At 39.8% G+C, this 17366-nt stretch overlaps 1 protein-coding gene across 1 annotated transcript; it reads right to left on the reverse strand.

Annotated features, from left to right (window-relative positions):
* Nucleotides 1-1548: 1548 nt before the first annotated feature.
* zc3h12ab (zinc finger CCCH-type containing 12Ab) lies at nucleotides 1549-16823 on the reverse strand. The gene is made up of 6 exons (XM_049603124.1): nucleotides 16614-16823; nucleotides 14390-14934; nucleotides 7954-8093; nucleotides 5431-5665; nucleotides 5242-5342; nucleotides 1549-4767 (listed from the first exon to the last, which is right to left on the reverse strand). Exons 2-6 carry the CDS (start codon nucleotides 14902-14904, stop codon nucleotides 3851-3853), a joined length of 1908 nt encoding a protein of 635 aa, XP_049459081.1. The 5' UTR covers nucleotides 14905-14934; nucleotides 16614-16823; the 3' UTR covers nucleotides 1549-3850.
* Nucleotides 16824-17366: the final 543 nt, after the last annotated feature.

Consider the following 17366-nt stretch of genomic DNA (forward strand, 5'->3'; position numbering starts at 1 on the left):
GTATATCAGCAGCAGGACTGTTACTCAGCTGTGCCTTGAGATGGTCGCAGTAAAAGGCTGCTCTAAAATGTGCAACACAATGCTACAGATGTCACAAGTTTTAAAGGAGCGTGCCATTGGCGTGCTGACAGCAGGAACGTCTACCAGAGTTCTTGCCTGTGAATTTGACAGTACATCCAACCGGCCTGGTGAGCCAGCCCAGGACCCCTACATCCAGCACCTTCACGTGAAAGGCTGATGTGAGAGTTGGTTTGTATGGCCAAAGTATTTCTACACAGTCAGAAACCGTCTCAGGGAAGCTCATCTCAGGGACTGGTCTCAGAGCATCTTTCAGGTGAAGATGCCGGAGCTCCTGGGCTGGCTCACTAGACTGATTATTGTGAAATTCTTGGAAATAACGTTGGAGACGGCTTCACGGGGGCACAGCTGCTCCTGCCGTCAGCATGCCAATGGCACGTTCCCTCAAAACTTGTGACATCTGTGGCGTTGTGTCATGTGATAATACTTTTAGAGCAGCCTTTTATTGAGATCATCCAAATATTAACAACTTTGTTAATACAGTTTGAGAGAATAACGTCTTTTGTGTGCAGAGAAAATGTCTTTAACTGATAGAAAATAGAAGCAAAAGAGTTGCAGTTATATTTTTGTTAAGTGTATGCAGACAATTTTTTATATAAAACTTCTCCGGCTGCGGAGAGAGCTGTGCAAAGTCTGACAAATTGCCTCAAGCGATGTCACTTGAGACAGTGTTGGTTGGGACTGAAGGCTACAGGTTCAAACTTTTTTTTAATGTTGCTGTGGAGTTAGAAACAAGTGAGACCGCTGTGGATCTTGCCTCATCTCACCTCGAGGCTTCATTAGCTGTTACTAGCATAACACACCTGAATCTCAGACCAAACTGTGGGTGCTCGAGTTGCATTATGGGTAATATAGGCACCAGGTTTTGACGAGGAAGAAGAATCTATGGAATCTATGGAATTAAAAAAAAAAAAGGACAGAATTAAATTACCAAAATATTTGTGTCATTAATGAATTAGATTATTCCTTTAAGTACTCAAGAATACAGTTACTATTTTGAGCACATTTGGTCATTGCTTTACTTTAATGACACAAATAAAGTTGCAATAATAAGTCAAATATTTGTTGCTTTTCTCTGCTTTATAGCTTTGTAAATGAAATATCTTTGAACTTTTGGACTGTAGGTCAAACAAATAATATGAAGTGTCCTCCAGAGCTTTAGGACATTGTGACGGCCATTTGTCACAATTATCTGACATTTTAAAAACCTAACAATAAATCAGTTAATCAGGAATTAATTGTTAGTTGCAGTAAAAGACACAAAACAATCTTTTGGTGTGAAAACACACATCCTAGTAGATTTTGTGCATAAATTTAAGTTGTGATTGGTGTTAGGTTGGGTGTGACAACTAACAGGATTTACAGATAAGCATCAAGAACTACACAGCTCACACCCACGCACACAGCATCTGTATCACAGCGCCAAGAGGTGAAGTTGAATCAGACAATAAGTTATAAATCACCAAGACATTTCATTATAAATGTTTAATTTTACTTTATAACAGTGACATTCAAAAGTGAAGCCCAAAATATTAAACAAAACACAACAAAAAAACAGTCCAGGTCTGTTATGTTCAGTCGACCATTGGTCAGTTTGCCCTCATGTAAATAATATAATGTAACTAGAATTTAACATTGGCACATTTTTATTAAAGGTCCAGTGTGTAGGATTTGAGGGCATCTATTGACAGAAATTATGTGCAACATTCACAATGTTTTCATTCATTTATAATCACCTGATAATAAGAATTGTTGTGTTTTTGTTACCAAAACCCAGTTTAGACTAAAGATTTGCAACAAGTCAAGTTACAACTTGTTCTGAAAACCTGCAGGTGTACACAAATGCAACTGAGCAAGACAGTGTGTCATCTTCATAGGAACGACTCTCTGAAGTTCAGCTCTAACTTCAAGCTCTTAGGTTTATTTTGTAGCTAAGTATTATTTGTGGCTTCATAAAATAAAATGAATGAGGATAGTGAAAGTGAGATATTTGTTACAGTTGCATCTCTTGTAGTGATAAAACAGCAAAGACAGACAAATGCCACTAAATCATTCACACTAGACCTTTAAACTGACAGTTGTGTTTTAAATTAACATGCCCTAATACAATGATTTGTATGACATCTGAGGAATTAGCTCCCTGCAAATGACGTTACGTACGTAAAGTTGCGTAGGGTTAGGTTTAGAAAAGAAACATGGTTACCATGTGCCTTCAATTAACTTAAAGTTCAGTTGGTTTCAAACAGTTCCAAACATCAGTCTCCTGGGGGAAGGTCTTGAGTCTTGTGACCCTACAACTCCGCAACCTGCCTCCTTATGAGAACTACTTCCTTCTTTACTCCTGTCAGCACATTGTTTATATGATCGCAGCCTTCTTGATTACATGGCTTATAAAAAAAATTGTAGGTACACCTACAAACATCCATCCGCATTGATGACGTAGACGCGAATCTGTTGCTGCTCTGTCAGCTCCCCTAAATTTGTACAAAATTTATGCTCTTATGTCTATTTTACAAATGTTGGTGATGCTTTTCGTGTTTGGCTTTGGACAGCAGTAATGTGTGGCCACGAATCACTCATCAGGATAGGGAAATAAACTCACTGGGCTGTAAACTGTCCTCCTGCCGACTTCTGCTAGCTAGCTAAGTCAAGGTTTTCAAATGTACACATCAGTGAACATTGAAGAAAGACGGACATTGCACCGGCTGAACTAGCATCCTGCTAGCCATTGTACAGACGTTGGAAGATAAACTGAGCGACTTTCGTGCCCCATCAGTTTCCAACAGGATATCAGGAACTGTAATATTCTGTGATTCACTGAAACTTGGCTAAAACCTGGACAGCGCCATTCAACCAGGTGCCTCTTTATATGCTGAGGGGGCATGTGCTTTACGGTCAGTAAGGACTGGTGTGACTGTGGGAATGAGAGGTGCTGTCCTGTGCCTGCTGTGGATCACTGCTCTATGTTGTTCAGAGGTGGCTGCAGCCGACACCTTGTACCCTGTATAATTCCAATTGATTGATTGATTGAAAACGATACATATGAACAGCCTGTTTTAATCCTGAGTCTGATCCAAGAAAAACATCCTACTTTATGTCGCAGAAAAACATCTGTAACTCAGTAATAACTTCACAGCAAGCAAATGCTCTAGGCGGGCAAGGTGGACAAAAGTACCGCAAAAAACAAATACAAAAACACATTAAATAAACAAACTTTAAATCTCATCTTCTGTGAGATTAATTATTACTGACAGTAAGTACCGCCCTGAATAATTGTGCATCATAACAACTCAACATTGTAATTTCACTGTGACATTTTAACTGAAGGGTTGATTAAAGTGAATCATTGCCCAACCCTCTGCACAGTTGGCTTTGAAAGTATAAACATGCATGGTGCCAATATGATACAAGAAGACAGAGGCACAATGCTACAAGTACATTTTATGGCAGACCAGGTGTTCAATGCATCAAGTCTACCTAATACAGTGGATTCTGAGCACACCTTAAGAGTAACAGGGTGTTAACCTTTTAAACCCCATTTAGTGGCATTAAAATCCACTTTTTCTTGTATTTTTTAATAAAGATACAATTTGTATCAACCGCATACAGCCTCTAATTACCCAGTTCACAGAGGCAACTTACAATGTAACATAATTAAAAAAAAAGGCATTTGAATACAGGTGGATACCACAATACATAAATACACAAACTCATGTTTATCTTTTCAGTCTTTCCACTGAAAGACGAGGGTTTACATCAGCGCTTCTTCATCTCATTTCAGCGACCTGTTCTGACTCTGCAACTTGAGGATCTCAACAACCAACATCTGTGGATCCATCTGCTGAGGAAACATGTCCATGGCTGTGTCAACCAAGTGAGCGCTGAAGATAGCGAGGAGCTTCTTTCTGACAACCTCTCTCTCCTCCCTGCCAGGACTCGCCCCCTGAGGAGGCTCCCAGTGCGAGCGCTCCCCTGGCAGGCTGCAGCCTGCTGGGGGATAAGCCCCAAACGGATCAGACCAGTACTGCTGCTGCGGGCGGCTGGGGACTCTGCTGTGCTGGAAATCTGTTGGCTGACTGTATGCAGGCATGCTGACTGGGTATGCGCCATAGCTAGCATAAGGAGGCGGGTAGGGAATGCTGAAATGCTGGTTGTGGTGGTGGAATGCTGGTGTGGTGCCATGAGAAGTAAGGTCATGTGAGCAGCAGCTGCACGGAGGGCAATACTGTTTTCTCACACTGTGGGTGTGCTGAGAGCTCTTGTATGATGCACTATGCTTGTGATCACACACACTCCAAGGAGCATCCATCGGCTGACTGTCTATGGAGCCTAGACCAGAGTCCAGCTGCTCATGTGAGTTACTCTGCCGCACTGAGCTGTGGTCAGAGGCCGAGTGCTGGCTGGTCTTCTCCTTTCTAGATGTGGCCTTCTTGCTGGAGCGGTGACTCGCCTTCACCTGATCGTATTTATGATCTTTCTTTAAGGAGCCACTTTCATGTACCAGAGTCAGTTTCTTTGCCATATCCTCCACCAGTGAGAGGCTCTGTCCAGGCACAGGACTGGATTGTTTCACTGCAGTGGACGGTGGCTTGGCGCTCTCCCTAAGCTCATCGGCAACTGAGCGGTTGGACTGTTTGGCTCGCTCAGGATGGTGGAACTTACATTTGATTCCATAGGTACATTTCTTTCCTAAAGGAAGAATGAAACACTGATTATTTTCAAACAACAGTGAGTGTCTACAGTCGCTAACGATTGCTAACGTAGGCCTGCTAACATGCAAATGTTTAGCTTTTTACTCTTTCATTCTGAAAGAACTCAGTGGATCCAGTAGCTGTTGAGACATTCACTCATAATTACAAGCGTCAACGTCATGGTCACGTTTGAGGAAAAGCCAGGAGATCACCAAAATTATGAAGATTAATGCTGTGGGGGCCATGAATGCCTTTACCAAATTTCATGGCAATTCATCCAAAATGTGTTTAGATATGTCAGTTTGGATAAAGTGGTGGACTGACCCACACTGCCATTTACAGCAGCACGGCCAAAGGAGGACAGCAAATGTAATTTACCAGTAACAAAAAAAGTGCCAGGCCGGCCAGTAACTATATATCTATATATTTATATCAAATATATACTGTAGTAGTGATATGGAAGCCATCTCACCATAAGGGCACGGCTGTTTTTTTGGAGTCTTTGGAAACCTCCGCAAGAAGTTCTCCAGGGTCGGTCCATGACGGCCCAGAGGATCATCAGGAGGCATAAACCTGAGTTAGGGTAAAACATCAGTAAAAAATAAACATTACAGGATAAAAACAGCGAGGGAAGCCCCTAAATTTAGAAGGCAGAACTCACTTGTTATTAACAAAGGAGTACATTAGCAGCCTCTCTTCGATGAAGCGCTTCCACTCAGGCTTCTCTCCCTGAAGGTCCCGGTACATGTCGTTGGAAACAACGATGCCGTCAGACTCGTAGCCAAGCTTGACGATGAAGCAATCGTCGTTGCAGACCACCCGTTTGCCTGCGACACGTCTCGATGGCGTAAACACCAGAATCTTCCTCTTCTCCAGGTCTCGCAGAATGTGCTGATCTGTAAACCAAACATATAGTCACATCGGGCAACTGTTAAAGGTACTGTATGTAACATGTTACATGTATTTATTGTTTTTTACTGACACAAAACCTGTACACACTGCAACAGAGAGTCCATGTAATGTTGTGTTTCCGTTACATTTAGTAATAGGGTTGCTTTCTAACACAGACAAATTGCTAGCTAACAAACACAGCAAAATACTGCGTTGAGAGGATAACGTTAGCTAATTCACCCAGACTCCCGGGGCTGGTTTGGAGATTCATACAAGGTAGCTAAATTACAGCGGGTTGAGCGTCCAGCAAGCTAACTGTAATCTCAGCTGCTATTCTACATGGATCTATGGTTGGTTGCTTTGTAACGTCAGGTGATAAAGTAATTTGCAAACAGCAAGCTGGTTAGTATCACATGATAATTTATGATAATTATTATGATCATTATTGATATGATAATTTTCCAATATTCTATCAAGATGATGCCGGTCAATCACAGTCAGTCTCTTGTTAGTCACTGTTATGGCCGATCTACAGCTACGAAGGATTCTGACAGTCGTTCACTGAGCGGCCTCACAGAGGCATTTGGTGGCGGCAGAAACATTACGGTTGGTATGACAAATTTGTTGCTGATTTCCATATCCAGCAGTTACAGAGCATCATTATTACTCATTTGGAGTTGAGTTTGTGTCCACCTTATGAATGTTAGTCCAATATTCACTCTCTTTTAGCTCTGTTTTTGGTCTCCACCAGCTCCTGAGGGAAACATCTGTCTGCTTAGCTGCCAAATGCTCCACATGTTCGCCAGCTAGTCTCTAACTGTGTTCGTCTGCTGTCTGGTGCTGAGCAGGTAGTACACTATGAGTTTTAAGAAGTCTTTTGCCTAAAACGTTTTGAGAGTAGTGGGAGTGAAACAAAAAATATATTCACGAACCAGACAGCTAAACAATCACTACCTTTACATGCGCAAAATATTCTGCTTTTTGCCCTTATTCATCAGGTCAACATATATAAAGAAAATGGCTGGAGTCACTTGTCATTTTGCTTCTTTGCATCAAAACAGGATTTTTTGGTGGACTCTTTTATTCTTTCAACCGCTGTCTTGAAAAGGTCAGTGTTGCAATATTTGCGCATATCCAAAAACCTGTTGATTTCCAAGTCTTTCATCAAGTTGTGTGCTGTCTACATTACCCGCATCAAATTCAGAATACTGTCATGAATAATAGTGAAACGTAGTGTGCGTGTAAACAGGGCCAGTGAGCTCAAACTGACCATAAGGCTCCATGAAGCAGAAAGGAACCGCAGATTCAGGTGATAATCATCTGTTGGTTCATCACTTCACGCTACCCCTTTTAAATTGCCATTTTGTTTTTACATTGCCATAAGAAAAAGATTAATTTTGCGCTTTCAGTAAACACTTTCACATCATACACAATCTAAATAATAATTTTTGGGAAGCCACTGTTGCATTTTAATTTGGGTCTTTCCCATCAGACAGATTTGACCTGGTTAAATATTGATGAAGGGCCCTAAAATTACATCCTGCAACAAAACAGTTTATCAGTGTGAACAATCTGTTCATAGAGAAAACAAACAGTGCCTGCTTCCTGATGTAGGTTAGCTACATGCTGCAGATTACAGATTAAACTCGTTTACTTGTCATTTGGAAAGAAAAACCTACACAGGGTATTTCCAATTTGAGAGATACAGCTCACTCTGTTGCACCACAGCAAAAATCAAGCCCTGCTCTTCCAATGAAGCTGGTTTTCATTTTGCCTCTGACTTTGAAGGGTTTTTTTTTTTCAAAGAGGCTGCAACTAACAATTATTTTCATTATTTATTATCAATTTGCCAATTAGTTTCTCCAATAATCTTTTAGTTTATAAAATATCAGGACAGTAGAGTAAGGATTCCTGTGCCCATGCTTGTTTTATTTCTATATAACATGAAAAAACAGTACAAAATGGTCATTAAAACCTCCCAGAACACAAGTTCACATATTTGAATGTCTTGTTTTATCTGTCCAGCAGCGGAAAACACAGAGATATTTGAGCTACAGTGACAAAGAAGAGTGAAAAGCAGCCAATCCTCATATTTAAGAAGTCATTTTTGTTTGAAAAACGACCAAAAAAAAGGCACAACCTGCTTTTGTAAACACAAAAAAAGAACATAAGACTTTAAAACATCCAGACCATGCCTTGGTATTCAATTAACAATGAGAACAGTGTAATATGAGCCATGGTGGCAGGCCAATAGGGAAGTAGGATACATAGAATTGGACGTAAATTCCCTTACCTGTGATAGGAACATCTGGCCGGGGCTGCTCCTTCCTCCATGAAGGAACAAACACGGTTATTTCAGTATGGCCTCTCTCTGCGAAGAAGTTTACAGCCAGCTGGATTCCCAGACAAGAGAAAACTTCCTTGTTCCCGTGGCTGAATGAATAAACAGAAACCAGACAAAAAAGAATAAGAAACCAGAAAACAATCATGTGTTAACATTTAAAAAGGAATCTCTGAGGCAGCTCAGAACAAAGACTGAGGTGTCTTTGATATTCACAGCTCTTATCAATACACCCTGTCATGTTTTGTAAATTTGAGGTTAAAAAAACAAGTTTATTATTCTTAAACAGGCTGAGCTTGGTGATTTCATCATTAAACACACTAAGGCTGTGCAGAACAACTACGTTCACTGATTCATCTGAAATTCTCAGTACTATTCGACTGCTCCAATAGTAATACAGTAACTCCTGTCACTTGAATGCGCTGTCATCCATCATTGTGGTTTCTGTCAGCTGTCTATGAGTCGTCATCTCTCTACAGCTCAGTCAATGTGATGAATCTTCCACTGCACAGAGAACAGCCAGAAAAGCATGCAACCAGGTGCAGTAGAAAACTCGGTACTTTTGCCATACTGCATTTCACACACCTATGTATTGGGACATACTGAACAGTCTGGCTTATAACTGTTTAACACTGTTAAATAATATGTCCATCACAAGCTCTCAAAGCCCAACGTGACATCTCCAAATTGCTTAATTTGCCAACCAACAGTCCTTAATTACAGAATTTAGTATTGTAGAAAATAAAGCCAATATTCACATTTAAGGAGCTAGAAACAGTGATTTAGGGGATTTTTGCTTTAAAAAGAAATTAAAGATGAACTATTAGTAGTGTTAGCCCGGTCAGTATGTACTAGTAATACAGAGATATGAATCAGGGAATTTCCTTTAATACTATAATCTGAGCAATCATGTCAAATACAGGAAATCGATGCAAAGCAACATTTGCATCCCAATTAGGATGTTTATTCTCTGTTGAAATAACCTGAATCTGTTTGAGTTTGTTTGTATTTTTATGATCCTTACCATAAACCTGTGTATATTTTTGCCTTTACCGTTACCTTATGGATATTTGACATTTTATGTCTGCAACTGCTGCACAACAGTTTCCAGTTCCATCTTATCGGCGACAATGTGGTTAACATGTGGTTCGGTTTCAGCACAAAAAGCAGCGATGGGGCGCTAAACAATAACTGGTTTTGTTGTTTGTTGGTCTCGAACCATTCACCATCTCCCAAAGACAAAGTCAGATCATATACTATAAAACGCTGATATGATATATATGAAACAAACGATTGTGACGAATTTGTGGTTTGCAGAAACATACAATGCCACCATTTTCTTCTGGCTTCTGGGTTGCATTTTATCCATTACTGGACTCCAACTTTGTTGCTTGTGACCCTTTAACAGGATTAGCTTTGACAGTTTAGGAAACACACACACATTTGCTTTATTTATGAGAGTTTGATGAGAAGGTCGATACCTGTCCGTACGCGAGCCTGGCTTACTGAAACAGTTAACCTGGCTCATAATAACATAATCTGCCACAGAGTACCTCTGTATCTCACTACATGATCTTTTTTGTTTGTTCAAAAATTTGTGTAAAAACCACAAGCTGTGGTTTACAAGAGTTATATGTCAGTTCCTTGGTTGAGAGCAGTTACTTCCTGGAGTCTTGTCACAGTGAGACTGAAACAACACTGGCGGAGACTTTCAAAATAAAGTGAATGAGTGGATTTCCCAAAATGTCAAACCACAGGTTTGCATATGTCAAGCTGTTAAACCAAAGAGTGACGTTGCCATCTCAGATTGTGTTTTCGAGGCCTGAAGAAGTCAAATTGTGTCCCAGCTGCAAACAGTGATAAGAAAGTCTCTAACCTGATGAATAGTTAAAAATCTTCAGATGTGATGATGTGTAACAGTTGTCAGTGCTCAGAGCCCTTGGGGGAGTTTTTAGACATGTCAAAGTGAAAGCTAAGACAAATGAGAGAACAAGGAAAGCTTATTATACAGTAGGAGAGTCGGGGTGTAAAATGCTGTCTGGCCTGTTCCCACTTAAACAAGGTCTCTCTCTAGAAGCTGTGCTGGTCCTTGAGGAAACAAGGAGGCACTCATATACGCTCTGATTTGCATATTAAAGCAGCCTGTTGACAACGTGCCTGAACGGGCGTGCCCGGCTGGGAAAGGCAAAAAGGACAGACGGGTGTGTACACTGCGTAAACTCTGTGTGTGTGTGTGTGTGTGTGTGTGTGTGTGTGTGTGTGTGTGTGTGTGTGTGTGTGTGTGAGGGAAAATTGCAGTTCTCAATGTATTTAATAAAGTGGGAGAGGCCATGGCGCATATGCTGCCCCTTTCTGCCAACCACATTAAGGATAAATGTTGGGTGAAGCTGATATTGTGTTTGCTTATTGCCGTCTGTGAAATAACAGTCATTTATCTGGAATGATCCCTCTGGCGATGCACAATGCAAATACAGAAAGAGCCAGCAGCGAGCACGAACTGTAGCTCATGATAAGCTGGCACCAGTTTGTCACAGAAATTAGTCGTCTGTGATCTCTGAAAGGCTTTTTACATTTAGTGTTACTAGGTGTGCTAGCGGCAACGTGAGGCTGACATCTGTGGTTTTGAGTGAAATGTATGGATTTCCACATCCATTCATGTTCCCCTGAGATTGTAATAACTGTGGTGATCCCCTGATGTTTCATCTAGCTTATTGCTAGTTTGCAAATGTTAGCATGCTAACATGCTAAACACCGATAGCGAATGTGGTAAACAATCCATTCATTCTGAACTGCACACTTTTTCTTATTACCTTCAGTATGTACTGCAGCTGCCCTCACAAAGTACATACTGTTGCATGATGTTTGTATACAATTGGGACATAATTCGTCATAGCATCTTCAACTTTGACCCTCTTGGTCATATATCTGTAACAGTCGGTTGTGTGAAATTAAGTATAGAAGTATAAAGAAAAAGTATACAATTTAGAAAGCAGTAGATCTTAATGTTATCACTTAAAGAAGTATTTTACCTCTGGAAAAATGGTCTTTTCGTAAAACTAGGCTGTCTATGTGGTAGAAAGACTCCAATACTTTTGAAACTGGTGATTCATGACCAGAGAAAACAGAGAAAAAGGACTGCCGTGTTCCCTTTTGCCAAAGAGGTAGAAAACCTACAACTACCAGAATGCACAGCGCCACACCGGACCAATAAACACTCCTGCTGGTAGGTAACATAATGCACACTTGCCCATCTGACACAATGGCGGCCGGCTGGTAACAAATTATCTGGTATTACAGTTAAGCTTTAAGTTAAAATATGTTTCTAAAAACATTTAAGGTGAGAACAGTAACAGAATCTTGGTTTTTAATTTATCAGTGCTGCCTGGTTTAACCGTTTGATCTCAGCTTTTTCAGACTCTGTTTTCACTATGCAAGAAACAGTATCGCGCCCACTTCCTGTTAACAAACTCTCCACATTACAGCCAAACAGTGCACTAAAATATGTTTCTGAAAACACTGGGAAATAGGCAATGTAGTAACATAATCTTGGTTTATATTTGATCAGCACTGCCTAGTTATACTGTTTTTTATCAGAGTTTGGGTTTAAGAGAGGAAGGGGTGGGTGTGTCTCTTGATCCACTTCTGTACTCTTTGTGTCCGTGGTGGCGGCATGAGTGGCAGGCAATATAAAAATGTGGAGCCTGTAGTTTGAGCCCGGGGGCACTGGTAAGATTAAGGAAAGTTTACCACAGCTCATGTACACATACTACCCACATTATTAAGATACAGAGCTGGTTGAAAATCGGTTAAGTATCCCTTTCACTTTACCTTGGGGATACAACAAAATGCCATTCACCAAGCTCACCAGAGACGGAGGTCAACCCAAAGAGCTCCACTGTTGTTACTTTGCAATGTATGTAGTTTTAACTTTTAAGTTACTGCTTAAAATGTAGACTCTAACATGCTCTGAATACACTGTCAATGTTATTTTCATAGTTGTGTCTGTTTGTTGTTATAATCTTTATGATTATTTTTTTCACTTAATTTTACTATTTTTACTATTTGACTTGTCGACTGTCATCTGTCGCTTGAATGCGCTGTCATCCATCATTGTGGTTTCTGTCAGCTGTCTATGAGCTGTCGTCTCTTTGCAGCTCAGATAATGATGAATCTTCCGCTGTACAGAGAACAGCCAGAAAAGCATGCTGGCTTGCATACTGCTAAATGCAATCAAAAACAGTGGAAACTGAGACTGTTTAATAAAATATTGGCCCCTGATTTTTTTTTTCACATCTTGCACAAAACTGTACAGCTGTCCTTTTTTATTATATGTACATATTTTTATTGTATTTTCTCATAATTTTAATGTAGTTTTTCAATTCTACATGTTTCTTCACATTTGCAGTAGTTTGCCTTATTTATTTCTTCTTAATATGTGATTATATGTGGCAAACACCAAGTAAAGTTCACCTTCTTGGAAAAAATTCTGATTCAGAAAGTTCACAGAAAGCCGCATCACCTCCTTGGTTTATATGATCTTTATCAATAAACCTCCCACTAAAGTGTGTCTTCATGTACTATTTATAACTCAGATAAAAACTTGAAAGGTCGCTTGAAAGTTCGCCTTTTTGCCTTTTACGCACTTCTGCTTTCAGCCGCATGTTACTTCAATTACAAGGGAGCTGATCTGCAACACAACAAAGAGTGAATCATCGGTAACTTCAGGTGAAACTACGTGTCTGAAGACTTTCACTGGTAATCTTTAAAGAGACTTCCCTCTCAGTGTGACCCCCTCCCCCTCCCCCCCCCAAAAAAACACACTAAAGGTAAAATAAATAGTGGTTCATGTAGCTGCAGTGGGACAGATCTTTATAATAACTACAACTTAAATACATAAATAGAAGAAAAACCTTAAAGCTTTTCTTAACTAAACAAAGTGTCAAAAGGCTTTACTCATCCATTGTTATGTCTCTACCTGTCCTCCTGCAGTAAGCTGGGGTTGAAAAGTTGAAAACAGGTTTTTATTGCGACTAACGATTATTTTCACTATCAACTGAACTGCAGATTATTTTCTTTATCGACTGGTTGCTCAGTCTATAATAACCAAGAATATTCTGAAAAATAACACAGATTATATTTTATGTTTATTTATATAGGCTATATAAAAATGTCCTAAAGTCTGAGGTGACAGTATCAAATGTTGACCAACAGTCCAAAACCCAAAGGCATTCAGTGTTCAATCACATTAGGGTAGTACCTAATCATTTTCATTACTGACTAATTTGTTGATTATTTTCTAAATTAACTGATTAATTGTTTTGTCTTTGAAATGAAAATGTTTCTTCATGTCTTCAAATGTCTTGTTTTGTCTGGCCAGTAGTCCAAAACTCAAAGATATTCAATTTACTGTCACATGTGACAAAGAAAAGCAGCAAATAAAAGCATTTTTGCTGGAAAAAATGACTAAAATTGTTATTCAGAATTCAAATTATCAGCCAATTAATTTTCTGTTAATCAACAAGCTGATTTATTGACTAATCGTTCCTGCTCTAATCTATGTAAAACAGATAAAAGCAGCAAACTGTCACATTTGAGAAGCTATAACCACTTAAAGTTTGGGTAGGCCGTTTAATTTAAGTGTCACTGGGCAGAAATCCCATAATAAACTTTGAGCATTTTGTAATTTAAGTGGTCTGAGAGAACTTGTGACAGAACTCTTTGACCAATCCCAGGTCATTTTAGAAAGAGGCCGTTCCAACTGTCTATTCTACAGATGCAGATGTAAACAGTAAAGAGTTTCAGAGATGGAGAGAAAATGTTGCTAATAGTTTAGCCTTCTGCTAACTGGAGCTAAAGGCTCGTGGCTGCTGCTAATTCAGGTTCAAATGTATGTGAGGCTAGCTAGCTAAAGCCTTGAATCACAGTGCATCCTCCAGTAAGCAACCACAGAAATCTGAATCCAACCATGACAAACCACAGCTGCAGGAAACTGAACAGCCAGGACTTCCCACCAGATCAGCAAACTCTTTATTGCTGTTGTTACACAGGTTACCCCAGCACTGAGGTTTGCGTTGGCCGAAATCGAGCCCACTGTCCTTCTGGTAACGTAGTAAAGAGGTCCTCAGCTGCGGGGAGCGAGGTGGAGGACCAGTGGGTGCACTAGCTAGCTTATTCTTATTTGTGGTCTGATAAACAGAGAGAGCAAGGCAAGGAGAGAATGAGTGAAGGTGCTGTGTGCAACTCTACAATAAAATGAGATTAAATAAATCAGTTTTCAATAAACCTGCCTGCCCCAGCCTTAATTTTGGGCTGTTTGTTTTTTTAAATAGATTAACAAAATAGCTGCAAATTAATTTTCTAATCGATCACTTCAGCTGTAGTTTCTCACCTCATGGCCACGTTACTGCCATCTATAACAATGGGTCTCAGAGCGTCTTCATCCTCACTGCTCTCCTCTTTGCTCTGAAAAGATGGTGCAGTCACAGGCAGCTGCATGGTTGGCCCCAGAGCCTGGAGGTCCCCTCTGGGCACAAGCACCGACATCGTGGTGACCGGCCCCTGCTCAGCCCCCTGACCGCCCTCCCGACTGGCCCGGATCATAACCAGCTCCCCCAGTAGTTTATCTGTGTCCATGTTGGGGCCGAACTTCTGCTGAACAGCCTGAACCTGAGCCGTGGAGTACCCGAGCTTGTGGCAGAAGTCCAGTTGGGCGTCCAGGTGCTGGGGGTCAGATTCACTAGGGTACATTCTCTCACAGGAGGGGTGGGAGGAGTCTGGAGCCGCAGGGAGAAGTGAAGGGAAGATCCATGCAGGAGTGTCAGAGTCTGGGAGGTGTAGAGGGGTGGTGCTGGGGTCTTTACTCCACGGGTGAACAGAGGTGTAGAGAGCAACACCAGCATTCATATCTTCAGCTTCAAGTCACTCATCTTTAACCTGTTTGGAAAAGCACATCATAAAGGACTTAGTATTTCCATTTCATGCTACTTTATACTTTTCCTCCAGTACAGTTTGGGAGACAATGTTGTGCTTCTTACTCCAATATATTTATATGATAACTGTAGTTACTTTGCAGATTCACATTATTGAAACAAAATATAAATCAACTAATAAATTATGAAGAATAATTATGGTTTAACTATTTAACTACGATTTTGAATGCAGGACTTTTACTTTTAATAGAGTACCTCTGCATTGTAGTATTGTTATGTTTACTTTGGCTCAGTAAAAGACCGTAACACTTCCTCCACTCGTGATCAGTCTGTGATCCTAAAACACAAAATATTTTCTTATAGCTCTGCATTCAATGTGCTGAAAATGTTTTATTTAGAGCGGAAACAACTGGTGGATTAATCAACGAGTCTGTTGACAGAAAATTAATCTGCAACTTTTGTAATTATCAATATGATCATTTTTCAAACTAGTTTGTCAAATGGGAGGAATTCCTGCTTTTCTTTGTCTTATAGGACAGTAAACAGAATATTTCGGTTTTGGAGACTTTCTGTTGGACAAAACAAAGACGCCCTGTGGGCTATGCCAAATTATAACAAGCATTTTTTCTTTTTCTTTTTTTTACATTTTTTGGACATATTATAAACAAAGCTGTGAGTCACTTAATTTAAAAAATAAAATAAAATCAACAGAAAAAAACGCTAATTAATTTGATTACTTTTTTCTCAAACTTTCTTTGCTACTTCACTATTTTTTCCCTTAGACCTTTATGCCTTTTATTTTGTCCTAAATCAGATTATTAGCCCACTCATTTCTACGCTCAGTTATTTATTTGTCACACGAACATGTACATTGATTGCCATTGACAAACGTGGGTCTCACACACCCTCCAACACTGCACTTAAAATATATGTATAAAATAATAACAATAATAAAAACACACAAGCAGAAACAAAATGCATATGTAGATAAGGATATAAAGGAGTATATGTTAAAATAAAGGATAAAAAGAGATATAAATCAGTAGTTGCATGAATAGGCAGAATGCTACATGAATGTATAGCCTATGTTATAGTGTAAATAAATTGCAGCTGCAATAAAGGATTATTTTTTATTAAATTGCAGAGCCTCTTTTATTTATAAAATTATTTGTGCTCATTATTAGGTCTATAAAATGACAGAAAATAATATTAATATATTTAAAAACATAGTTTACGAATCTTTAAATGTCTTGTTTTGGCCAATCAACAGTCAAATTCAAAAAATAATTTCAAACGGAAAAGTAACAAATTGTCACATTTAAGGGTCTGAAACAAGTTTTTCCGTTAGAAATGTCTGACATGATTTATAGATTATCAGTCTAGTTGCAGGTTATCATAAATCTACTACATGTATCCTGACTACTATTACTTTACCTCACCATCATTATGCCGTCTGACAAAAGGTTACAGAGATACAGGCTGAAAGGAGCAGTGAGAGGGGAAATAAGTAGACCCTTGTGTCATCCTCTCACTCTCTAAATGAACACAACAACAGAGAAACATGTAGTGGTGATCTGTTGTCAACACAGGGCAACAGTCCAACTATCGCACAACTTAGTTTAACAAGTCGCTGCGTCTGTTTCCGCCTCAACTTCAAACTTAACTCAAGAGATAAAAACTTACCTTAAAAACCTCAGACCGGCTGTTGGACGTGTTTTTCTGCTGAAGGGTCTGTCACTGCTGAGGAAATGTGGCGAAGACTCGCTTGTTCTCTCAACTGTCAGCTGGTAACAAGGAAGTTGGGTTTTTCCTTCTCTTGACATCAGCAGTGAGGCGACCAACGTGGAGGACTGTGCGAGTCACATGTGCCGCGAGACAGCGGTAATAATATAATATCTGACTCCCTCTGTGTTCACCCAGCTCACTGCTGTTAATTGCACACGTGTACATGAGGAAAAATAAGTACATAAATACATGTAAAAGCGGTGTTAGAAAAGTATCTTCTACTTCTAACCACAGTGTTGAAATACTCTGCTGCAAGTAACTAAGTATTCAAGTTAAAACTTTAAGTACCAAAAGTACTGTGTAGCACAAAAAGCAAGGAAATTTGTGTTTGGTAGATTATTTCTTTGTTGTAACAATGATTCTTGGCAATTCATTTTATACCGTTGAAAAGCCTGTTTATTTCCCTTTTGAATGGTGCCACATTTGTAAGGAACATGCATTTGTGGGATGAGCAGCAGAGCTGAATATGTGGGTCGTGCCCATGAAAAAATTGCCAGTCTTCTCTGCCAATGCCAAACAGCTTTTTTTTTTTTTTTGCTGTTGCTTTTGACTTGTTTGCAGCGTCTGGTACCCCCCAGATGCTAACCCTGGAGTTTCAGAAATGGCTGGCGTGGCGTACGGGAACATCTGCACTGAGTATGGGCTGGAAGT

This window comes from Epinephelus fuscoguttatus, linkage group LG17, assembly GCF_011397635.1.
Source record: "Epinephelus fuscoguttatus linkage group LG17, E.fuscoguttatus.final_Chr_v1".
In the NCBI taxonomy this organism is placed as follows: Eukaryota; Metazoa; Chordata; class Actinopteri; order Perciformes; family Serranidae; genus Epinephelus; species Epinephelus fuscoguttatus.